The sequence below is a fragment of the Gopherus evgoodei genome, chromosome 5, assembly GCF_007399415.2.
Source record: "Gopherus evgoodei ecotype Sinaloan lineage chromosome 5, rGopEvg1_v1.p, whole genome shotgun sequence".
Classification (NCBI taxonomy): domain Eukaryota; kingdom Metazoa; phylum Chordata; order Testudines; family Testudinidae; genus Gopherus; species Gopherus evgoodei.
Genome location: NC_044326.1, coordinates 53,961,508 through 53,988,514, shown reverse-complemented (window position 1 = coordinate 53,988,514; position 27,007 = coordinate 53,961,508). Strand labels below are relative to the sequence as shown.

Here is a 27,007-nt window from a genome sequence, read left to right as displayed (position 1 = left end):
CTTCAGCCTTCCTTCATAGGTCATGTTCTCAAGACCTTTAATCATTCTTGTTGCTCTTCTCTGGACCCTCTCCAATTTCTCCACATCCTTCTTGAAATGCGGTGCCCAGAACTGGACACAATACTCCAGTTGAGGCCTAACCAGCGCAGAGTAAAGCGGAAGAATGACTTCTCGTGTCTTGTTTACAACACACCTATTAATGCATCCCAGAATCACGTTTGCTTTTTTTGCAACAGTATCACACTGTTGACTCATATTAAGCTTGTGGTCCACTATGACCCCTAGATCTCTTTCTGCCATACTCCTTTCTAGACAGTCTCTTCCCATTCTGTATGTGTGAAACTGATTGTTCCTTCCTAAGTGGAGCACTTTGCATTTATCTTTATTGAACTTCATCCTGTTTACCTCAGACCATTTCTCCAATTTGTCCAGATCATTTTGAATTTTGACCCTGTCCTCCAAAGCAGTTGCAATCCCTCCCAGTTTGGTATCGTCCGCAAACTTAATAAGCGTACTTTCTATGCCAACATCTAAATCGTTGATGAAGATATTGAACAGAACCGGTCCCAAAACAGACCCCTGCGGAACCCCACTTGTTATACCTTTCCAGCAGGATTGGGAGCCATTAACAACTACTCTCTGAGTACGGTTATCCAGCCAGTTATGCACCCACCTTATAGTAGCCCCATCTAAATTGTACTTTCCTAGCTTATCTATAAGAATATCATGCGAGACCGTATCAAATGCCTTACTAAAGTCTAGGTATATCACATCCACCGCTTCTCCCTTATCCACAAGGCTCGTTATCCTATCAAAGAACGCTATCAGATTAGTTTGACACGATTTGTTCTTTACAAATCCATGCTGGCTATTCCCTATCACTACAAAACCCTGACTCATCCCTGGAGCATGGTCCATCTCATACACAGAATGACAGAGGGCCTGTGGAAAAAAATAGTATGCAATCATGTAATTAAAACTGTATCTTAATGCACATGAACAAGGGGCTGAATTAAGGTGGTACAGGTAACCTTAATTCTGGCATTTCCTAATTTTTGAGTGCATGTCTTTGCAACCTTAATAATGTTCTTTAAAAGTCAGGGTTTTTTTATGTTTAATACAGTGGTCACCAACCGGTCGATTGCAATCGACTGGTCTGATCCTGGAGACTCTACCAGTCGATTACGATCTCCAGCCGTTAAAACTCCAATGGCACAGCAGGACTACCACTGAGGAAAGCTCCCTGCCTGCCCCAGCCCCAGGCCATTCCCAGAAGCCGGCAGCATGCCTCTGCAGTCTAGGGGAGAGGCAGGGGTCTCCGTCTACACGCTGTTCCTGCCTGCAAAGCACTGCTCCCACAGCTCCAATTGCCTGGAAATGGGGAACTGTGACCAATGGGAGCTGCAAGGATGGTGCCTGCAGAGGGGCAGGCGCAAGCTGGCCCCTCCCAGGAGCCTCTGAGCCCCCTCCCAGAGCCAACAACTCATACCCCCTCCTGCACCCCAACTCTCTACGGAGCCCCTTCCCACACTCCGAACCACTCAGCCTCAGCCTGGAGCCCACACCCCCTCCCAAACCCCAAACCCCTTCCCGGTGAAAGGGAGTGAGGTGGGGGAGAGTGAGCGGGGGTGGCTTGGGGGGGGAGAATGGAGTGAGTGGGATGGGGCTTCAGGGAAGGAGGGGGATAGATCCTGAGTTGCACTTAAATTCAAAAAGTGATCTTGTGCGTAAAAAGGTTGGAGACCACTGGTTTAATACAAGTTGAGATGACAAATGCAATCTGGAGTCATAGTAGACTGTATGGTTATATTTCACAGATTTCATTTTTCAATTTGTTTTAAGTCACTATATGCTATCTTGCACTATGCAGGAGGAAAATTTTCCTCTGGTTCACAACTAATCTATGGGCCAGATCTTTGCCTTCCAGATCTACAACTTTTGTGCCTTTCTGGCAGTGCAGAGGGCACAAAACTGCCCTGGTTAGGCAGACAGTGATTCCTGTGACATAATGGAATTTTCAAACAGTGTAAAGTCAGCTTAAACCACTGTTAGCCACTCTCTCCAGATATAGTGGTATTCTTGAGCAGGTAAGAGATGGGATGGGGGTGACCATTTGGCAAGGTGGTCCTAAGATGATGATTTTAGTTTGTGTAGTTTAGAGCAGCCATTAGGCTGCTTTAAGTTACATGGGATGCCAGTTTGGCATCTAAAACACAGAAACAAAAAAGATGACTTTTGGCCATCTTGCCCCATAGCCACTTCCCACTGTACCAAGTACAGTTCAAACACTTGAGAATTAGGCCCAATATATGTAAAAGAAGTGTGTGGAACTCAAAATCTTTGTAGTTTTCAACTGTGATTTAGCCATGGACATCTAATTTAAATTAAGAGACTTAAACCTAGACATTCCATAAACCTTAACTGAAAAATAACCTTTACTAAACACTGCAATCCAAACAATTCAGTGTATTTAAAATGCTTTAGACAAACTAGTCAAACCATGATTTTTATTATTATTATTATTATTATTTTTACTACAGCCTCCTTTCTCATAATTAGAATGATAAAGAAAACGACATCCAATTTGGGATACAGCATGAGTTAGCAGATTACATTAAAATGATTCCTAGCCTGAGATGATTTTTCTTATTTGTCCCAGCAAAGAGTAAGTTCAGACACTCAGAGAAATTATTTTTTTTCTCTATAACCCAACTGAAACTTTAAAATTTGACTTTACCAAATGCAAATTAGAGTTGCAGGAGGCAGGCCGCACCTTTGTATAAGCTCAGATGGGCACAGGCCACACTTGAGTCACCCCTGCCAAATGAGGAGAAAGTGTGATCTTTGTGGTCACAGTATGTATGTGTTGTTTGTTTTGTTTTAAATAAATATGCAGCAATATAGACAATTAAAAAAACAGGGATCAGCTAGGCTTGAACAAACAAGAGTAAGTAGATATATCAACAGCAGCAATTATCTTCCTATTTGTAAGGGAGTTAAAATTGTTAAAAGGTTGTATATTAGTTCAGTAACAGCAAAATATTCTTAATTGCTCTTTGATGCCACCCACCCTTTTTAAGATAGGCTTTTCACAGAAATGCAATACAGAAAACCTCTTAGTCATCTATTTCATCCTCCTACTATGCAGCCTTGTTTCCTACAATATATATTTTAGTTTTTTGTTCAGTCCAGACTGAACTATTGGGGCTTCTATCACTTTTCTTGCAAGACTTCTGTACCATTTCTTGATATTATTGTTAGGACATTCTCAGATATTCAGCCAAAATTTCCTTTGTTTATTTCATCCCATAATTCCAATTCATGCCCCTCTTGTACCACTTCAAAGAATTTCCCTCTCTACTTGGTATTAGCATTCTTCACATAGTTATAGTTGATCATGTTCACCCTCTAGTCACGATCTAGCCAAGTTAACTTCGTTCTACCTATTTTTTCCTTCCAAGTCAATCCTTCCATCTGAATTTTTTCTGTTGCTCTACTCCAAATGACATCCAGTTTGTTTAAATTCTAGCATCTAGGGGCCCAGAACCAATAGGGTTTTTTCTCCAAAAATGCCACATAAAAAGGAGTACTCTCTCTGGTTCAATGTACTGCCACTAAATATGTACATAGCACAAAATTACAGTTTTTTGTCATCATGTTGCACTGCAAGCTTTTATCAAGTTTGCTGTCCAATGTCCTTAGGCTGTTTCAAAAGAAGAAAGCCCAGCTGATTTATGTTTTCCTTACTAACAGAACCTGATAATATCCTAAATTACAGATAATTTATTAAATAAAATACAAGTTTAGAAAACAAGATTAGAACACAGACAAGTAAATGTTTAGCTGTATCAACTGCTGAATGTTAGCAATAGTAATTGCAGACTTTTTGCAAATGCAATGAGCTCTAATGTGGAGTTGCATTTTTCTGTTTAAAATGTCAATAGATTTCTAGAATTTCTTGTTTGAGTCTTTTAAAATAAAAATATGTGTGAATTGACTGGTACATAAAACTTTGTAACAATGAAACAAGCTGCATTATAGTTTAAGGTTAAGATATCTGAGGTTGGATAAATCCACTGGAATTTATTCTCCCTTTATCATGTCTAAATAAATTCAGCTGACAATATAAATTGATAGCATGTATGAGCAGAAGACTGAACTGCTTCACATTTTCACACTTGCGTTTTCTGGTTTAGGATTGCTTCTTAATGAAACAAGGGAAGTGCTTACATGAGAAATTCAAATAAATCACACAAGTGGTTCTAAACAAAAGTGCAACTCTCAACAAGATGTTAAAGACAAGATAAAATTCACCAGTTAGAGACATTTTTCATATATATTTAAATGGGCAATTTCTGCATTCAGTTCATCCAACTGCCTAGTAAGACAGTATGCCATTTTATAAGCCAATACCTTTGACACAACAGACTTTCGTACTGTCCAACATGCTAAATTTAAAGTATAATTTGTTGTTGCTGCTGCTACATTTGAAGATGAGAGTTTAAACAAGGGCATATTCCTTCTCAGTCCATCAGCGTTTCCTACTTAAACCTGTAGTGAAATTACTCAATTCTGCTGAATGGGACATCAGGTTTTGAGTTTGCACCCTCACAATGTCCTCACTGAAAGATTAAGCAGAAGAAGAAATTGGACTGGTGTCAGCATTTATCCAGGCACAAAGATTAGAAATCTTGGTAAAGGTAACACAGAATACAACTGGCTGAGTAAGTTTACTGTTTTTTATATATCCTCCCTCTGAAATTTCCTCCAGTATGAACCAACAGTACTTTTTAGTTAAGTGATATATCAGATGAATGCAGCCAATATACACCTCTACCCCGATATAACGCTGTCCTCAGGAGCCAAAAAATCTTACTGCATTATAGGTGAAACCACATTATATCGAACTTGCTTTGATTCACCAGAGTGCTGCTTTACCGTGTTATAACCGAATTCATGTTATATTGGGGTATAGGGTATTACTTTGTAGTTAAGAGCTAACTCTAAACTTTTATAAAAAAACATTATTAGGAGCATAAAATTATAAAAGCAAGTTCTCAATAAATCTGCACTTAAACGCACAACCATCCCTTTACTGCACTGCCCAGCAAATCCAACTTTCCAGCTTCACTAATGAGAACCATTTACGAGAGACAATGATGTTCAAGCCCTACCTGTTCATTTAGACACACGGATAGATGAAGAAGTAGGGTGCCACAGATTTGTGGGGGGGTTATGTAAGGAAGGGTAAAAAAAATTTAGAAAGAGCAGAAGCTAACAATGACAATTCTAAGCAGATCAAGCAAGTTATTCTTTTACAAAGTAGAGAAATACTTGCCATTACAGGGAGAACTTGCACTGCCAAACGCAATGTCATGTGCACATGGGATTATCCTGCATTACTCTATTTGGAAAAACTCTTCATTTTCTGCAATACCTAGAAGAACTATTAGCATCTCTCATCCTGCTTTTTCTGTTTGGTGCTGTTTGTATTGGTTATGCACAAACCTTTTCCTTTTGTGGCAAATGTAATAAAAGTTTTCTTCATGCAACTTGTCACTTCACCACCTTAGTTATGCTTCAGAGGCCATGTGAATGTTGTCTGTCCAATGACAGACACACAGAGCTTGAGTGCTAATAGGAACATTGAAGGAGGAGCCCTTATACCCTGCAACCAGTAAAGGCAAGTTTCCAATTTATAAAGCCAAAGTTGCAACTGCTAGTTAGATTTAGCAAGCTTTTAAAAACAAAATAAAATTAGAGAAGCTTGAATCAAACCTGATGTACTCACAGAAACCGAAAGATAGTAGGACCTGTTATAGAGCTGAAGAAGGGTCTGAGCAAACTAATTGGAGATAAAATACAGGAATAATAAAAAAAAGTGTTGAAACTTAAAAGGTGCTAAAAAACACCACACAACCCCACACAATATGAATTCTAAATCATTTAAAACAAGGATCAAAACCACATCAAGACAATTCTACTTGCTGGAAGGTCCATACAAAAAAACCCCGTAGAATTGCAAAAGCAAGAGTTTTTTAGTCTCCTCTACTTGGAACCAAACACTTTAATCCAACACCTACTACAAGTCCTCAAATCAAGCCTCCTCCACCCATATTGTAAGATTTTAAAACGTTACTTCACTTATAATTTTAGAACAATTCAACTACAGAACTGGGAGTATGCCACTTGCTCCACTACAAGAAATATCTAGCTCAAAGTCCTATTGAATTGTGTAGGACTCATCCCTACTACAAAATACGATCGTATCAGGCAGCCTATTTACCGTATGTCCAAATCCATGCTTATATCATTCCAATTTGTTGGATAGACTGAAATTCAGCCATGTTTTGTAACCAAGCTACATGAAGAACTGGAACAGCGGCATAACCATAGATTTGTGAACAATCATAATACAGTTTCCTTGATGCAATTATAACTGTAGTGGAGATGGGCCCTTCTGTGGGTAGGGAAGGATCCACCTTTTAATACTCAGTCTGGCTCTCACTGACTATTGCTCTTTGTTGTTTTAGCTATTGAACTTTAAGGCTAAAATAAATTACTATGGTTATATCACAAAACTGAACCTTAACCTACATGTCAAATTTAATATAGATCATTTTGTTCAAAGACGTCTAGACGGTTATTTCCTTGGCATCTAGTTGTTAGAAGCCATTAGAAATCTCTCCACTTGGATTGAGTATTATGCACACTTATTAGACTATTGGAAATAAAATGTGTCAAAGTAAGGTAAGTTATTATGTGGATCAGAAAATGTGCTTGGATTTCAGTTAATCACATCAAACTTTATGATGGTTTGTTTTCAAAGCTTTTAAAAAGGCCCATCTAGCTGCAAACATCTGGATTAAAGAAGCGAAGTATCACAAATTACCTGCTGAACGAACACATTGTTCAGATGACTGGCAAGTCTTCGTGCAAATTGTTCACGTAGGTCACTGAACCGCTGTTGTTGCTGTTTGACTGCATAAAGCATATCATGTCCTAAAAATCACAACAGAAAATATTTTAAGACTTGTATGTTTTTTTGTTAGGAGTGGAAGAAGATACACAGCAAGATTCCCTATGCGTGGAAAAACTTTAAAAAACTGAAAGGAGAAATACTACTGTAATAATGAGAGTGTTAGTTACATTTTCCCTATTTTATTTAACAAAAGCTTTACCTGGTCGAAGAGCTACATTCATACACTGCAAAAGGGCATCAGCTGCATTAGTGCAGGCTTCAATGCCTCGAGAAGATGCCAGATCCCCCTCATGGAGGGCCTTTATGTGACCTTTTGCCAAATCCATATGATTCTAAAAGATAACATACAAGTACAGTATATGAGCAAAGCACTGGCTAAAAGTTTAGTTTCATGCTATTCTATTGAAAGAAGATTGATATTATAGGACACTTCTAAAAATAGTTACTTCCCAATACAAAAGGTCTCAGATTTCAGGCCACAATTAACATGCTTACAACTAGGAATTCTATCTCCGACAGCAGCTTCACATTATTCGTGTTGCTGAGATGAATTAGGTGGTTGCTTTCTGAGATTTGATCCATTTGCTCTTTTACACTCTGTAGCATTTCCTCATAACTGCTCAGCTTCAGCTCAATTTGATCCACTTCCTTCAGAGCTTCATCCAGCAGCGTCATCAGGATGTTCACTTGTTTCTCAGAAGCCATGATTGATTGAATGTTTGCCTGCAGAGCAAATAGTTAATCACTTTATAGCCTGACTGTGAATAACAATTGTATTTTTTTTTTAAATGGCACCCTCATGACTATCAAATACTGTACCTCCCAAAATGTTAGGTTGTTCTGGCTTTCTCCAATTTCAATTTATTAAAATATTAAGATTTTAAGTGGGTTTTAGCCCACAAAAGCTTATGTCCAAATAAATTTGTTAGTCTCTAAGGCCACAAATACTTCTCATTCTTTTTGCTGACGCAGACTAACACGGTTACCACTCTGAAACCTGTGACCACAAAGTAGGTGCCTTAAGCCATGGCAGAGTGTGGAATCCTCGTCTTATAAAAAATCAGTAAGAATAACATTTTGCTCTATTTTTCACAGTATTCTAACATGAGTCAGCATGCAAAGGCTGTAGTCACAGAATAATTTTAATACTTTGGTCCCTGTGATGAATTTTTTATGATTTTGCCCTACGGAAAGCTGGAGTTAGGGAAACTGTTTAATTGGCAATACAACCGTGTTTCTACACAAATCAATCCCATCGAGGAAAAAACAACTGTCAAGCTTAAGGCAAAAATATAGTTTAGATAGTTAAAAGCTGTCTGTTCTGCAAACATTGGAATCACCGAGTCATTAAGCTCACTATGTGACAAAGCACTGGCAGTTTGTTTGTGTTTGTTTTTAAATCAGTTACTGTCAAAGATCAGTCAGTCCAATTCTGCAATACTGTGGCATTAATCCAAATCTCCTAGTTGACACTGCTTATCACCCTATCCTAAGGTGAGCGGAATATTCTTTTCAAAGTTAACATCTCTGTTAGTGTCTCATTTTATAGTGTTCTCATTTTATAGCATGAACTCTTATCACAATTTGCTTATCTTCTTATTAGTCTATTTACAGAGTTGGTTTACTAAACATATTCATGGATCTCACTTGTCCTTCATTTGTTTTTTGGGAGATGAAAACATCTTCTAGAATGCCTTCCTTTTCCTTCTCTATCCTTTACCTGAAGTCCATTCAGCTCATTTGTGAAGGCCTGGAAATGGTTTTAAAGTTCTTTAATACAGGTACTAGTGAACATGTAATTCTTCTGTACAAAGATAGCAATATATGTATCCAGTTAACTGTAATATGCACAATACTCTTTAGCCTCTACTATAGAATGCACTGTACGCATTCACACAAATATAAAATGTAACAAATGCATAAAGCAGAAGTCTATATAAGATTCCAGGATTGTGTGTGTCTGTGCCACTCTGAAGCCAAGAATATCTGTTGAATCAACCTGATAAGATGGAAGCAGCTACAGCATTAAGAGCTCTTTTTGTTTAGAATATGAACAGGTTTAATTATCACTGGGATTCATTGTCTGGTACCATATGATTTAAGTTCTCAGCCATTTTTGGCCTATTTAAAAAAAAACAAAACAAAAAAACCCCCACATTTTTGTGTATTACACCTGTGCAGTAGCTCGAGCTTTCAGCTACTAGTTAAATTATACTGTCATATGTGCAAAAATGCACTAAACTGAGTTTCACAAGGTATGCTAATTCATTATATAATTTAAAAAAAATAAAAAAATAAGAAAACCTTACCCCATCTAGCACCTGCAGCTCTCTGGATAACTTTTCTGCAAAGGCTTCCGCATTAGAAATGGCATATTCACAGCCTTCCATCATTATTTCAATGTCCTGTTCCTCTCTTGCATTTAACTCTTGATACTCATCCACAGCTTCTTCATCTCCTCCTGCTACACTCTGATTTTCTCCACTTGGAACAGATTCTTATGAGGGGAAGGGGGGGGGGGAAGCCCACAATGAATTCATTTTTATAATAAAAAACAGGAAAAAAGTGCTACCATTTTAAATAGAGATAGATAATTCAACCTCCTTTAAACAAAAGTAATTAGATTAGACTAAAAGACAAGGCCACATCAAATACAGGAAAGGAAACACATACAATACAATACAAAAACAAACAAGCATGCATGCGGGCTAAGCCCTATATTTACTTCAAAATCTTTTGTAGGGTTTTAGGGATAAAAGCCAAAGCTAAACCTTCACATCAAAGAAAGTTTGGAGAATTTCAGTAACATCACAAGAGATTCCCAATTTATTCCTATCCAATTCCACAAGCAAGTCAAGAAAGCTTCATAGTCACTGCTACTGAAGACTGTTCATACATTTAGCAGATACAGTCAGGATATTACCTGTGTAGACTGCTAGAAGAAGATCACCAACTACAGATGATATCTCCACCTCAATACTAAAACAAACTGGAGGAGACTTATGAGTTCAAGAAGCAAGGGGACTCACTCTGTTACTCATGATGGAAAATTAGATAAAGGGTAGTAACTGGCAAGACAGTTAATATAAAGGGATTGTTTCTTTGGCAGGGCCACATTCTACTTTCACAATCCTTAATAATAGGTTTCAAACCTCTCATACTGGCCTCTACCAGCCATTAAGTGCCAAGCTTCAGCTAACAGGTAGATGTAAACAATTCCCCCCAACACATCCAATGGCGCCCACCAAGACGGCTGCCCTCCCACCACCCAAAATCAAGCCACTTATTTAGCATTTAGGAGCCCAACCTTAGGCACTCATTTTTGTAAATCTTTCCCTCTACCTCTAAAATATGCTAAGAGTAATTCATAGAAGAAAAAATTGTTCTACAAATAGAAACTGAATTCACTGAGTAAGAGTGAAGTTGATGCTCAACAGAAATTTCCCACAGAACAGGAAACAATGACGGAAATGAGGATTACACCTCAAGACATTGATTAAAAAAATCCAGACAAATATTAGCTGAAATCTGCCACAGGTTTCAGTGTTCTTTTGCTGTTGCAATAGTAAGCTTATGAAAACAATTTGGAGAGAGTGATTACAAAAGCATAAAAGACATTCATGTAGTCCCATACACCTTCTATCACACACCTGGAACTTGCTTTCTCTAGCCATTTGAAAAGATATTCAATGAATTATTTCAAGAGAACAAAAGCAACTTAATTACAAAAAAAATCGTTACACAAAAGAATAAAGGAAAAGGTGTTACGCACCTTCTGCAACTTTAGGTAGTTCTGGAGAACAAAAGGTGTGAAAAAAGCAGAGGAAAGGAAGCAAAGAATATTAGCTGGGCAGAGTATGAACATTGTGTATGTGTTTTTTTAAATGGCAACAAGGTTGAATGTTACAACATCATAAGATTTGAAAAATTCAAGTTCAACATTAAAAAAGTAGGAGTTGTTTTTAACCTGTAAATACCCCGTAATTATAATGACTTGAACTCAAATGTATCTACGAGTCAATTTAATTGTTTAATACTAGCATATTACTTCTGCCATTTCTGATTAAATCAATCTATGAACTGTCGTAATTTCGCTACAATTTATACCAGATTCTAGCCATATAAATGATTTAGCCTTTTACAGTTTTACTCATGTTCTTATGATACAGAATAAGTTTACTCCTGTTAGTCTGATACATCGAAGACTGCTCAAAGACAATTGATTAGTCACTACATGAAATTGAATCCTGCGAAGGCTTCCAAGATTTATATAAAAAGAGTGTCAGATTACCCTAAACAAATGCAAAAAATGAAGTTTACACACATTTGTATAACATAGTAAGATTTATACAACTGCAGAAAGAGAAGTTAAATGCCAGCATGAACAGAGTTCTCCTCTTCTTAGACTTACACATGATCTTTATTGTATTAGGGAGTTAGTGAATATTTCAATATTCACTAATTATTCTGTGTCTCCAGCATACAGACTGTTTCATTTGTAGAAAATGTCTTGTTCTATTTGTTATAATAGCAAACCTGCTTTCCCCCAAAACACAGCTTCAAATGAACAAGTATCTTTACCAATAGGGTAGTAAATTTGAATAGATATAGTTCCTAGTATTTAAGTCCATTAATTGAATTAGTTAGAACTCCAAAACCAGACCTTGCATTTGCTTTTTATACATTTTAGTGAATATATTTTACCACAATGGTGTAAAATGGTACGTTTTGTTTGTTTAAAAAAAAAAAAAGCCACCATTATTGAATGTTACCTTCCAAAAGCTGGGCACTAACATTCACGAAGTCAATTTTCTTTCTAAGATATCTCTGGTTCAGTTTCCAGATACATGAAATGAAAGTGTTCTTTTCTGCTGTGCTGCTGGCAACCCATTTGTACACTTTGTCCAAGATGCAAGTCAAATTCAGGATTTTCCTGCAAAAGACCAGAGAAAAACTCATCAGGCTTATCTGTTACAACTGGTTCTCTGAATAGCAGAATGACAGTTTCTAGTGTTTAAAAAAGTGGTCTGATGGTGGGACAGATGGAAGCTTTACCGCTGTCAACTATGTGTGGTGTGCTGAGACAGCAGGCATACAAGTGTACTTTGATCAAGGAGAGGCTCAGAGACTTCAGGTAAATATTCCAAAACAGATTGGCGGCGGTGGGGGGGGGAAGCATAATTCAAACCTTCAGGTAAAGAGATTACAGATTGGCATGAAGAACAAAACCATTTTCTTGAACTAGATCTGGTGACATTCTCATAGGATATGAAGACTCCTGTGACAGATCTTGGAAATTTGTTTACTAGTACCTCTGCCCCAATACAACACGGTCCTCAGGAGACCAAAAAAAAAAAAAAAAAATCTCACTGCGTTATAGGTGAGACCGCATTATACCAAACTTGCTGTGCACCCCCCGTTCCTTGTTTCCAGACTGCCCCTCCAGAGACCCCCACCCCTAATCACCCCCAGAATCCCACCCCCTACCCAATCCCCTGTCCCCTGACTGCTCTGACTCCTATCCACCCCTCACCCCCTGACAGGCCTCATCGGCAGCAGCGGAAGCGGAGCAGCCTGGCCCCAGTCTGCTTCACTCTGCCAACTCCCAGCCACAGCGCTCTGCTTCCCGTCATCAGTGAGTGCGGAGAGGTTGGGGAAAGGATGCCTCCTCGCACAAGCCTGCAGCGGGAAGCGGAGCAACAACGGCCCCTGCCTGCTCTGCTTTCCTTGCCCCAGCCCCAGCCGGTCGCTGTGGGGCAGCTGGGGAAAGGTCCTGCACTCACCTGCAGAGTGGAGCTGGCTAGGACTGGGCTGCTCCACTTCCCGCTGTAAGTGAGTGCAGAGAGGTTGGGGAAAGGACGCCCCCGTACTCATCTGTGGCAGGAAGCGGACCGCTGCGGCTGGGAGCTGGTGAGTGGAGGGGGTTGGGGCCGGGCTGCTCCGCTTCCACTGCTACTGGTGAGTGTGGGGGGGAGAAAATGGGGGGAAATCCCTTCCCTTAAGCCCCCTCGCCCGACAACATAGCTGGGGCCAGGGTGAGGGAAAGCAGAGCAGGCTGCTCCCAGCCCCCTGCTAATTCCCCAGGCCAGTCTGGGACTGTGGGGACCCAAAAGTGCCCTCCCACATTTCCTGCCCCCAGACCCTCAGGGGAGCCGTCTTATCTTTCTGATCACCAGAAGCAGCAATGGAACCAGTGAGAAGGCATACAGTTGATCCTTGCCCCAATACAATCGGAATGCATCTGTTACTGCATCTTGAGCAGAACTATGGACATTTTCTGCATTTTAGAGTTTTGTAGTTGCACTCATCGCTGTAAGATTTGAGCAACGGTGGACAGAGAACCAATCAGTTGCATTTAAAAAAAAATTGTAAACTAGGGTTTTACTTTTCCATGTAATAAGTCACTTACAAAAGTAAACAATTTCAATTTTATTATACATTTATCTTATTGCATCCACCAATGAGAACATTGCCTTAGAATCATAGAATATCAGGGTTGGAAGGGACTCAGGTGGTCATCTAGTCGAACTCTCTGCTCAAGGAGGATCAATCCCCAACTAAATCATCTCATTCAGGGTTTTGTCAAGCCTGACCTTAAAACCTTTAAGGAAGGAGATTCCACCACCTCCCTAGGTCCAGTGCTTCACTACCCTCCTAGCAAAAAAGTTTTTCCTAATATCCAACCAAAGCCTCCACCACTGCAACTTGAGATGACTACTCCTTCTTTGTCATCTGCTACCACTGAGAATAGTCTAGATCCATCCTCTTTGGAACCTCCTTTCAGGTAGTTGAAAGAAGCTGTCAAATCCCCCCCAATTCTTCTCTTCTGCAGACTAAATAATCCCAGTTCCCTCAGCCTCTCCTCACAAATCATGTGCTCCAGCCCCCAATCATTTTTGTTGCCCTCCACTGGACTCTTTCCAATTTTTCCACATCCTTCTTGTAGTGTGGGACCCAAAACTAGACACAGTACTCCAGATGAGGCCTCACCAATGCCAAATAGAGGGGAATGATCATCATCCCTCGATCTGCTGAAAATGCTCCTACTTATATAGCTCCAAATTAGCCATTAGCCTTCTTGGCAACAAGGCACAATTTCCCAGCTTCCTGTCCACTGTAACCCCTAGGTTCTTTTCTGCAGAACTGCCTGCCTAGCCATTCAGTACTCAGTCTGTAGCAGTCCATGAGATTCTCCCGTCCTAAATGCAGGACTCTGCACTTGGTCCTTGTTGAACCTCATCAAGTTTCTTTTGGCCCAATCCTCTAATCTGTCTAGGTCCCTCTATATCCTATCCCTACCCTCCAGCATATCTACCAATCCTCACAGTTAGTGTCATCCGCCAAACTTGTTAAGGGTGCAATCCACACCATCCTCCAGATCATTAATGAAGATATTGAACAAAACCAGACCCCGGACCGACTCTTGGGGCACTCCGCTTGATATCGGCTGCCATCTAGACATGGAGCCATGATCACTACCCATGAGCCCGATGATCTAGCCAGCTTTCTATCCACCTTATAATCCATTCATCTAGCCCATACTACTTTAACTTGCTGGCAAGAATACTGTGGGAGACTGTCTCAAAAGCTTTGCTAAAGTCAGAACAACAACATGTCCACGTGCTTTCCCCTCATCCACAGAGCTAGTTATCTCATCATAGAAGGCAATTAGGTTAGTCAGGCATGACTTGGCCTTGGTGAATCCATGCTGACTGTTCCTGATCACTTTCCTCTCCTCCAAGGCTTCAAATTTGATTCCTTGAGGACCTGTTCCATGATTTTTCCAAGGTGAGGCCTTGATTACACTTGATTAAAAGCTTCTTTTCATTAGCCACTTATATATCCAGCATCAACTGCACTCAACATAGACTATGGAGTTTAAAATCAGGCTAAGCACTTTAAAATACCCACTTTTCCTCCAGTGAAAGTTTCATATACTCTTAACGCTATACATTCTGTGCAAATTAGACTAGCATTTACCACAACATATTACTTGTATTGCTGCTAATGTTTTTCCTACAAGCAGTTGGCACATGAAACTGGACATGATGGGAAATGAAATCTTTGTTAGAACTACTTCCCATAAGCACTATAAAAGGAATCTCAGTTGCCTCATCAGTATGAGCTGCTAAGTGTGATGATTAATGATATTATAAAAGTGTGCATACAACACAATTTTATGGGTGTTGTGCATTACAGATGATGTGCGATGTGAAAGGCAAGGGTCCTGTGGGAAAAACAATAGTGTGCGATCCTGTAATTAAAACTATTATAATAATGCATTCCAACAAGGGAGCTGAATTAAAGGTGCACAGGCAATGTTAATTCTGGCTTTCTTAACTTTTGGGTGCTTGACTTTGCAACCATAATGTTTTTTTAATAGTTTTTATAAGATATTTATAAATAGCTTATAAAGTATGACATACATACAAAAAACACACACACTTCAGAGACATATTAGGTTCCACTGAGTAAACTGCTCTTAAAGAAAAGCCTTGATAGAAATAATAGTTTTAGGGGAACTCTGACCCATAAGGAAGTTATTTCCCTAAATTAAATTTAGATTTTCTTTTTAATTGCACTCTTCTTAAAAGTTACAGCCAATGTATATGTTAAACATATATTACAGGAGTAATAAGTTAAGTGTATTCACCCCACTCTGACGGAAATCTTCTACAAGCCAGTAATCTAAATAACTTTGGATTATTCATACCAACAGGCCAGAACATTAAAGGGAAGAAAGAATGAGTAATGTGGGGGCTGGTCTACACGACTGTTTAAGTCAACGTAATTTTGTCACTCAGGGGTGTAAAAAGACACTCCCCTGAGCGACGTAAGTTAAATTGACTTAAGCGCTGTCCACACCGGAACTATGTTGACAGGAGACACTCTCCCACCGACATAGCTTCCACTTCTTGCAGAGGTGGAGTAATTATGCCAACGAAAGAGCGCTCTCCCATCAGCACAGTGCATCTTCACCAGATGCACTACAGTGGCGCAGCTGTGCGATATAGTGCTCTAGTGTAGACTTGCTCTGTGTTTTGTCCCTACCACTCCCATCTCCAGTTACACACCAAGTTCTGAGGTATGAAATACTTAATAGAAAAGTTACCTTCTACAGAACAGAGATGAATTTCAGGGCCAAACCAAATTACTGTTGTGGGCATGCATAATCTAGGATTTATGAAAAGCAAAATATTTCAGGGTCATATACTTTTCAACAGATGGGTCAATGTTCTCATTTCTTGTGGATGGCTTATAAAAATGTATCTCATTACCACGTACATTATTTGTTTTAGACAGCTCTAGCTAGGTTCTTATATATTGTTCATCACCACGGTTTCAAAGTGCATTCTGGTACAAGCATTACTTAAAACCTAGCATGAATTATGAATCAGCAGTAATGCTTTCATTCTACAAAGGTAGTCCATTTCAAGGGGACCTGAATCTGGAGTAAAGATTTTATACAGCACTCAAATTGGGGAAAAAAAAGTAGTAGTTCTCTCACAAGTTCTTGCAAACAAGCCAAGCTCTACCTATCTGAGATGCATCTGACAGACTATGTAGAATAGATACTGAGAATACTATTGATAGACATTGAGGAATACTCTGCTGGCTTCTCAGGCTAAGCTCACCCTCACTGGAGTTCAGATACAACCTTGGGCAAGACAGATTAGGATACAAGCAAAATAGACATATGGCTGCTGTACCAGCTTCCAACTCTCATGTGATGTTAGAATCCAAACTTTGCGTAGCTCACAGTTAACAAGTTAACTTGGACTCGAAAGAGCTCTGAATGAAAAACTTTTAAAGTCTCTATATAGTTAGGGACACATTCTAAACACAGGTCACACAAGCATGAATACATACTTTAACAGCATCTTTGGCATCAACAACAGCAAGATCTCGAAGCGCCCACGCTGTCTGTCTTTTGTAGAAATCTCCCTTATCAGATTTCTTCACCTTGACTACATTTACTTGCACTGGACGTTCTGTTGTCACTGTTAAGTACAGAATTACTTTCAGCAATGAGCAGACGCTATTTTAACCAGTAGCAACGTCAACTTCCCATCTACATTTGAATCTATGATTCTGACCAGATTTTCCCCTTCAGACAGTGAGCTTAAAGTTTCCATACGTTGTAAAGGGATCCCTCCAGACACAGGCTTCATTTTTTATCTCAGACTCATATGTATCACTGCATAACTTCTAAAATCAGCTACAGTGCTATGTAGGCATTTGTTCCTCATTTGTTTTTTTATAGTAGCCCTAAAATGAAGTGATGAGTTTAAAGAGCAAAGTTGCATCTATAATGTAAAACAGAACCAAGGACTGACACAATCTAATTAAACTCCCCACAAAATATGGGTTTGACACACTATATTATTATGTTATTACTCATTTGTATGATCATAGCACCTACGAGCCCCAGTTATGGACCAGGACCTCATTGCACTATGTGCTCTACAAACACAGACCAAAAATATAGTCCCTGCCCTAAAGAGTTTACAAGATAGGTACAGTAAGTCCTCACTTAAAGTCGTCCCGGTTAACATTGTTTTGTTGCTGATCAATTAGGAAAACATGCGTATTTAAAGTTGTGCAATGCTCCCTTATAACACTGTTTGGCAGCTGCCTGATTTGTCCACTGCTTGCAGGAAGAGCAGCCCGTTGCAGCTCGCTGTGGGGATTTGGGACCAGGGTGGACCGGGGAGCCCCATCAGCTCCCCTCTCCCCTAAGGTCCCTGTGAGGCAGCTGCCCAGTAAGCTACCAATTGTCAGCAGTTCAGCTGTTCCTCCCCTCCACTGCCATGTGCTGCTCCTGCCCTCTACCATTGGAGCTGCTCTGGGAGCCTCCTACTTACTGTGCATGGGGAAGGGAGAGGGCTAATGTCAGGGTGTTCTCCCTCCCCCCACTTACTACCTCTCCATATAGAGCAGGGTGGGGACAGGACGGGGCTCAGGACGGAGAGAGCTTGCTAGCCGCAGCTGCTGTCTCAACTTCCTGATTTTTTTTAAAGGCAATGTACTTAGAGTGGGGTCACTATACTTAAAGGGGCAATGCACATCTTTTCGCTCCCACACACAAGGTGTGTGTCTCTGTCTGCCATGCTGTCTCCCCTCCCTCCATTCGTGCTGCTTCGTAGAGTGGGAGGCCGCATTAACAACATGTTAACCCTTGAGGGCTCAGCCGATACTAGTTCATCATTTAGCGGTAGGCATTCCCTGAGAAATATCCCACCCTCTGACTTCACCACCTCAATCAAGTTTCACAATCATCATTGCTATGTACAGTACTAAATTGTTTGTTTAAACACTTATACTGTGTTTATATATATATTTTTTGGTCTGGTGACAAAAAATTTCCCTGGAACCTAACACCCCCCACTCCTTTACATTAATTTTTATGGGGAATATGGATTCGCTTAACATCATTTCGTTACTGTCTCATTTTCAGGAACATAACATCAACGTTAAGCGAAGAGTTAATGTAGCGCAGGGGTCGGCAACCTTTCAGAAGCGGTGTGCCAAAGTCTTCATTTATTCACTCTGATTTAAGGTTTTTAGAAGGTCTCTTTCTACATGTCTATAATATATAACTAAACTATTGTTGTATGTAAAGTAAATAAGGTTTTTAAAATGTTTTTAAGAAGCTTCATTTAAAATTAATTAAAATGCAGAGCCCCCCCCAGACCGGTGGCCAGGACCCAGGCAGTGTGAGTGCCCTGAAAATCTGCTTGCATGCCTGCTTTGGCACACGTGTCATAGGTTGCCTACCCGTGCTGTAGCCCAAGCAGTATCCACAGTTACATTATCGCAGGATTGGGGTGGAACACAGAGTTAATAAATAAATCAATCACTGGAGAATCAGGTTGTGAACATAACCTTTGCCCTCTCTGGTTAGGGTTATTATGAGGCAGGGAGGACGGGGGTCAAATGGGAGGGTTGGGTTTTGTTTGCAAGGGTTCTGAGTTAGGCCAAATTGACACTAATTTGCCAAAAGTCTCTACTGCTTGGAAGGCCTGCAACTAAACTCAGAAACAAAGGACCAAAAGTACAAAGCAGAAAAAGAGAGCACTCACATTTCCCTGGAGCTCCCTGCCCCAGCTTCTAATCAGTACACCCCAGCCTCTCTCCCTTTCCTTTGAAAGTAACCAACATTATTTAAGGTGTTGAGCCCTAAACAGCTATGCTGCCCTTAAATAATTCCCAGTCAGTAATGCTATTCTTACTTGCTTCTAAACCACAGTGGGGAATTAAACCCTAAACCCTCAGGTCACTGGCTGGCTTGACAAGCCCTCCTTTTAAGAACATACCTGGAGCAGGGTCCAGCACAGCTTTAACAGTAAAGCTTTTTTTGTTATGAAAACATGACTAATTTATTTTCACTCTATACCATAACTGATCCCATCCATTTATAACAAATGGAAGTACATGTTCTCTATACAGGAAAGGAACAGGCTGAGACATGAAAAGCAGTTGCCACTTAAAGAAATTAAGTACAGTAAAACGAAAAGTTATATTTAAAGTGAAAAATACTCAAAGACAATGAAAAGAAATCCTTTGCTGTGTCTCTCAATCAACATACATACCTGTGGCACACAAAAAGCAATTTCTCTTCTTTTTGCCTGCTTTGCACACATTCACAATGCTTAATAAACGTTCATCATTTGGAGTGAAAATATCCCTCTGTAAGGCATGCTTGATTGCAGTCATTTTCTCTCAGCTGAAAAACAAGTTTAAAAAAGTCATGCTGAGTATAATACAACGTTCAAGCACATTTATGAACTGGTTAAATACTGAAAAGAACAGTTACCGGTATTTTCTTGATAGTAACTGTGGTTCAAGAGGTTGTCAACTACGTGGATCCCCTCTATATGTGGGAGCGCCTCATGCATATATCAGAATCTTTGAACAGTTCTGCTCATTGAGCCATGTCTGCACTGTGCATGTCCTTGTGCCCCCACCTACCAAGGGCATAAAGGCAGAGCTGCCTCAACTGTCCCTCAGTTCCCTTCACTAATTCAGAATCCCCAGGTAAAGGGGGGTGCCAAAAAAGTGGGAATGGAGGATGACTTATGATGAAAAGATCCCAAAGAACTGTAGACCATTATAAAAGGTCAGTAACCATTCTCTCTTTCTTCGCGTATTCATCGTGAAAGTAATAAACAGTGCCCCCAATTTGAACGGTGGGATTGTAGATTCCTACTACTACTAAACAATGATTGTAAATATACTCTACCATATTTAGCATCTGATTTTACAGCCAGGACAAGGGCATAGGATTTACAATGGGGATTACTTCACAGAGCAGCTCTTGCTGATCGCAGGTATGGGGAATATTTCTAAAGCATGCAGAGAAGCAGCCTGTGGCTCTTTGATTGCTGGTACACCTCTTCCTACAAACACGTGATTGAAATACACTGGGTAATCCATTTAGATATTCTCTTGGAAAAAAATGGCCTGCCCCTTTGGAAATGTTACTACAGCAGCAAAAAATTGTCTAAAGGGCTTGTTCTATCAAAACAATAACCAGGCCCCTTGAAACTTCAAGGTGTGGAGAGGTTATTTTCCCCGTGGAGAAGAATGAGATTTTGGAAAGAAAAAGATTAATAGCATTATTCCTAAAATTGTGTGTCAGAGTTGGGACTGAGGTCTCCACACAACTTATCTCTATGGAATATTGTATGAGGGTTAGTGATGACAGCTTGTTAGTTTGCTGAGACTTCTAACTGATGGTAATAGCAACAAAGTAGTGCAAATCTTGAGCCCTGCTAGACCCTTCACTAGACCTAGATGCCCAGTGACAAATATCAACCTTCATCAAGCTCAGAAATCAGAGCCCTCTCCTTCTGACAACGATTTGACCACAAGACTCCACAAGTTTATCACTTCCAGAATGATACTCCTGGGGGAATTCTGCATCACTGCGTCGTGTGCAGAAATTCATGTCCCCTGTAGATTTCTTTACTTCTCTGCAGAAAAATGACTTCTGATGGGGGAAGCAAAGGGAAGCCTTGAGAGTGTCATGTCCCCTCCCCAGCAGCACAGGTAGGTCAGTTTGGGCACCTGGAGAAGCCAGTTGAGACATAAATCACCACGGGGAGGGGGGACTGGGCAGTCTTGTGTGTGGCAGAGAAGACACCACTATCCCTCTCACGCACACTCGTCATGGAGGGGCAGGGCTTTCGGTTGTTTTTGAGGAGGTAGGCGGGGGCAGTCTCTGTCCCCCTCAGGCAGGGCAGAATGTAGCAGCCTGCCTACCTAGTCAATTGTTCTTAGTGAACTGTTCCCATTGTCTTTATGAAACCCCCAAGAGTATAAAACAGATGTAAAAGTTTCAAGGCTCCTTTTACATTGCCAGAATGGGATAAAGGAGTCATATTGTAAAGGACAGTATGGCTTATAAATGCTTATAGTACGTCAGTGATTAGAAGTAGTCTAAATTTTTGGACTGAAAACATTTCCTATCAAAATATGCTCCACGAACAGTTTGCTACTGACTTTTCTGGAGATCGTCCATAGTCAATATAAATTGTGAGCTTGATTCCCCAACCTCACTTGCTCTTCAGTTGCCTATGATGTAACACTGAGCATATGGTTGCATATATGTGTTGACTAATAACTAAAAAAAAAAGTCAGCCTAGATACATTACTATTAGACAAAGGAGATTTGGGGATTTCCTCCAGTGCTGTCCACTCCCCATTCTCCATCCATTGTATTATAATTTAAATAAATTACCAAATAATTGAACCCAGCATGATTATATTGTGTTATTTTGACAAAAAAATTGCAGAATTTTTACTTTTTGGAACAGAATGACCCCAGGAGTAAATTACTAATGCCACTCTGTATCTGGGGCTAGAAGTGGAAGAACACACTCTCCAACTTGTGCAGAATGTTGTAGCCTCTCTCTTCAGTCAGATGGGCAAATGGTGAGCACAAACTCTATGCACCAATCTTTCTACAGACTTTACAGTCCACCTTCTATTACTAGTTCAAGGTCTTGGTCCCAATCTTCAAAGCCATCAGTAGGCCAGGAGGCCTCAGTTACATCAGAGATCTCATCTCCATATATGTACCAACAAGACAGCTGTGCTCTTCTGAGATAGTGCATATGACAAAGCCTAAAATGAAGTATGAGAGAACTGGAGATAAGGCATTTTTGGCTCAGTAACAAGCTTTGAGAGGAGTTAGGAATATAGCACCGGAAGGGACCTCCTTCCCAGGTCACTGAATCCAGTCCTCTGCTATTACAACTCCATCATATACTCCCATTCATAAATTTATCAAGCTCCAGGACTGACAAATTGATAACAGGATCTTAAAACTAGTTAGGCTGCTTGCCCCCATTACTCCTATTGGGAGGCTGTTCCAGAACTTCACTCTTCTGATGGTTAGAAACCTTATTCTACTTTCCAAACTAAATTTATTCATGGCCAGTTTATACCTATATGTCCTTGCTTCATCATTATCCCTTAGCTTAAATAGCTCTTCTCCCACCTGATGTCTCCCCCAATATGACAGAACAGTCATATCCCCACTCAGCCTTCATTTTGCTACATTAAATAAAGCAAGTTTTTTCAATCTCCTCTCATAAGATTCCTTTGAAACTGAGACCAATCCAGAGTCTGATAAAGCCTTCCCAAAATAACTAGAACGAAACAACAATGAAAGCTTCAAGGAAAACCTTCAATAAGCAGAGTGAGTGTGTCAGGCAAGTCTATTTACTGAGCCCTGACAGTATGTATACACTAGGAGAGAGAGTCCCTGCCTTGAGAAACTTACTAATAGCCCATTTAACTAAAATGCCTTCCCAGGAACTATGAATGTCTTCTGTGATATAAGCGGAAGAGTGTATGCGATGTATAATTAACAGCCTGTTCCGGCTTTTAACTTATGCCCTACCATGACAACTACCTATGCTGAACTCCCATAGTGAATGTTCTGTACCTGGCACTGAGCAGGCAGCGGAAGCGGCCTCTGCCCTATCCCCAGCGCAGACCGAGTCCCCTCCCGAGACTGCAAGATGAGTAGTAACGTCCTGTCTCCCGTTAACTGGGAAACCCACTCAGAGAAACATGGACAATAATAAATCCAGTCCACTTAAGACAGACATTAACCCACGTCGGGTACGCTGCGGCCCCCGGGCTCCGCTGGCTTTACCAGCGTTTCCTTACATATTTGTCCTTGCTGGTGTGGAAGGTGCGAGGCGGACTGAGCAGCCCGCTGTCAGACTGGCCCAACGGGGTCCGCGGCCCTCGACCCCCGTTCAGCGCCAGGGGACACCTGTAACAGGCCCGGCCGGGGTCAGTGCCTGTCACCGCCGTGACAGGCCCGAGGCGGGGGGACTAAACGCCGCTGATGGCCGGGCCGAGAGCCTGGCGGTCAAGGAGAGGGGAGCCATGGAGGGGTCACTACACAGAGCGCCGGGGCCGCCCCTCCGGACCTGAGAGCCAGGCGCGACGCCGCCGGGACGGGGACCGGACACCACACACGGGGCGGGGGCTGCCTGGTCTCTGTGCTGAGCGGGGTTCCCGGGGCCAACCCCCCCCTTACCGCGGGGCCCGGGAACAAAGGCTTGGGCCTGTCTCCTCCTTAGGGCGCAGCGGCTCCGCCTCCAGCCCATCGAACTCCAAAGCCACCGCCGCCTCCCGCAAAAACCCGGCCGCTGCCGTGCAACAGGGAACCGCGGCAGCTTCCTCTTCCTGTCACGTGACGGGGTGGACCGGAAACACCGCAGTCCACTAGGAGGACGCTCGCTCGACAGAGCGACCCCTGTCGGCGGGGCGGAGCAACAGCACAGCCAGCACTATCCTCGCAGCGCTCAGCAAGGGACTGGGGAGGGCGATGGGGAGAGCCAATAGGAGCCCAGGCTGGCGGCAGAGGGCCTGGCTCCTATTGGGTCACCTGGGCAGAGGGCGGAGTGAAGGGGCGGGCACAGCTGGTATGGGAACGTGGGAGGCAGTGTGGGGCAGGAGTGAGGTTCTGAGTGGGGAGAAGGAACTAAACTGGGGCAATCGGATCGCTAGGCCCCCAGGGCTCGTGTTAGCAGCACTATTGATTTTTACAGTATTTACGTTTTAAAAATTAACTTTCTAGTCCCTTTGCTGACTAGAAGTTCTTTGGCAGGTGATACTGGAGTGGCTGCCATCTCAGGAGCCTGCATGCAGCCTGACATCATCACCCTAAGATGGGAGAACTGCCCCCTTCATCTCACTGGTGGGTTAACTTTGAGTCAAAATGGCAAGTGAAATATTATTAACAAAAGTAATTTTCCCTGTGTTGATATTCACTCCTTCTTGTCAACTGTTGCGAATAGGTCACTTCCACCTTGATTGAATTTGCCCTGTTAGCACTGAAACCCCACTTGGTAAGGCAACTCCCATCTTTGCATGTGCTGTAATATATATACACACATTGCTTACTGTGTTTTTCCACTCTATGCATCTGATGAAGTGGGTTTAGCCCCTGAAAGTTTATGCCCAAATAAATGGTTAGTCTCTAATGTGCCACAAGGACTCCTCGTTGTTTGTGCTGATAAGACTAACACTGATTATTAACCTTGTTCTTTATGCAGCACTATCAGTATACTAGCTGCTTTACCTGCAAATATGGAGATAAAGTCCCTGCCCCAAAGAGTTTGCAACCAAACAGGTGAAATATCAATGAAGGATGTAATGTAGGACGCAACAAAAGCAAAGTTGATTGCATATTGAAGTATATGATGTTTGTTTGTGTATCATCAGTTGGCTTCATGACGGAAACAGCTAAGAAACATGCTGGTCACTTAAGTAAAACATCCAGCTAAGCTGGTATTGTAAGTGAAATTTGAGAGTACCATGGGGCTTGAGTATCACTTCCTCCCCCCACCCCCTCGGTGAAGCTTTCCTCAGAAGCAAGGTGAAACTTTGAACAACTAAACTCAAATACAATTGTTAAATGATGAAATGTAAAACTAAACAACACAGAGTGGTTAAAAACAGCAGTTTCTGGTCAACTCTGGATCTTTTTCTAGCCGCTTACAGCCACTGACCTTTTGGCACGGTTTTAAGTACAGGATGTCACTATTTCTGCCTCTTCTTTTAAAACTAATTAGCCTGTGCTGTTATAAACTAGTTGTTAAGTACGTTGCATGTGAAAGACATATTGCACAACTTCTCGGCAGAGTTAATCCGAAAATTGTGTTAATACAATCCTTATAATGTACAGAATGACATAGGTTTTTAAGTTGAAAATTGTCATGAAACACAAATAATGCACTTCTATCACCTTTCACATAAGGATCTCAAATCACTTTACAGCCCCAGATCCCCAGTTTCAGCTCGGCATGGAGCACAAGTTTCACATTACACATAACAGAAAAGCAGATTATCACATGGGATTGAAAGAACAGAAGTGTAGAGTTACAAAGTACTGATAAATAACAGTTAGGATAGAAAGTTGACGAAGATGTCCATATCCCATTAAAACTTAAAGGGAACTATCTGATTTGGAATTTGTTCAGTACTTCAGAATTAAACCCCTTCTTTGCAAAGAATACCGTAGAAACTTTAATAACCATAAATGTTCAGGACTTTGGTTTATGTTTAATCAGAAAGCATCTTCAGCAGCTCAGTGTACACTCGCACCAGTACTAATTAAGGGGAAAATGTGACACAGAATCACTAACACCTGCAACATCTGGGATTTGGATTTTGACCTTTGAAAGACAGACTCAACTCAAGCATGTATAGCTAATTAGATCTGATAGGATCAAAGTGATACAATGAGTGATGTCTAAATTAGGGATGTAAATAACATTTTAAAACACTAACTGTAATGGTTAAATGTTTACCTGGGAAACTAGGGGTGTAGAGGGAAGTGTTATGTTTCAGGCGGGGCTCTGCTGCTGCCACCACATCCAGGGAGCCCACTGCTGCCGCCGCCGCATCTGGGGCTCTGCTGCTGCCCAGCATACCAGTGTGTCCAGGTATGGCCGTTGGGATGGACCCTGACCACGGGGCTGGCAACCCAGAGGGACCACAGGCACGCCGGGATGCCAAGCGGCAGCAGGGTGGCAGCCGGGATCCCAGCCACAGGGCTGGCAGCCAGGATGGACCCTGGCAGCTGGGACCCCAGTTGGGATGGGCCCCAGGTGCACTGGGATGCTGGGCGGAAGCAGCCGGGACCTCGGGCATGGGGCCAGCAGCCCAGAGGAACCCCAGGCAAGTGGGGCAGTAGCCGGGACCGTGGGTGGATTTTAACAATTAACAGAAAAACTGGTTACACCCTGACATCCATAGGTCCAAATTCTGCATCAGACTTTTGTATGCAACTCCCATCACCTTTGATGAGATGATTGCAATTTGGTCTGTACTGTGAGTGACCGTCTCTTTTGTGGTCAAATAAACCTCATTCATATTTGACATTGGTTGCATAAATTCCTCATAGAATCATAGAAATATAGTGCTGGAAGGGGCCTCAAAGAGGCCATCAAATCCAGCCCCCTGTGCTGAGGCAGGGCCACGTACACCTAGAACATCCCTGACAGGTGTTTGTCCAGCCTGTTTTTTAAAACCTCCAGTGGACAGGGAGTTCCACCCCCTTGGAAGCTTAATCCAGAGTTTAACTACCCTGAGAGTGAGAGTTAGAAATTTTTTCCTTATATCTAATTTGAGTCTCCCTTGCTGCAGATTAAGACCATTATTTCTTGTCCTACTTCCAGTGGACATAGAACCATATTCTCACAGCTCTGCAAGTCTCTTATTCATGAAGAGCTGAGATGTGACGAGATTCTTCCAAGTTACTAGCAGTGAATAGTTTTAAATAACCATTACTTCTGGTCATTGCACAAACAGGTCCAGCTACAGCAATATAGGATGAGACTATGACCCATAAATATTTGTGCTAAGCTTTGATAGTACCCTCGAGACTTGTTCTTATGACGGTCTAATTGTCATACATGTGGACTTTAACTTAAAAATCCACATGTAAAACCTACAACCTCATCATTCGTATACTGTTTTGATAATTGACTGAAA

General features: G+C 41.5%; 1 protein-coding gene across 1 annotated transcript in view; it reads right to left on the bottom strand.

Annotated features, from left to right (window-relative positions):
* EXOC1 (exocyst complex component 1) overlaps window positions 1–23,702 on the bottom strand; it is a 66,002-nt gene extending 42,300 nt beyond the window's left edge. The window contains 9 exon segments of the mRNA XM_030565520.1: window positions 6,893–7,002; window positions 7,182–7,314; window positions 7,478–7,705; window positions 9,292–9,479; window positions 11,755–11,890; window positions 11,892–11,915; window positions 16,853–16,983; window positions 19,576–19,709; window positions 23,544–23,702. Coding sequence (XP_030421380.1) covers window positions 6,893–7,002; window positions 7,182–7,314; window positions 7,478–7,705; window positions 9,292–9,479; window positions 11,755–11,890; window positions 11,892–11,915; window positions 16,853–16,983; window positions 19,576–19,699 — 1,074 coding nt within the window. The 5' untranslated portion in view covers window positions 19,700–19,709; window positions 23,544–23,702.
* Window positions 23,703–27,007: the final 3,305 nt, after the last annotated feature.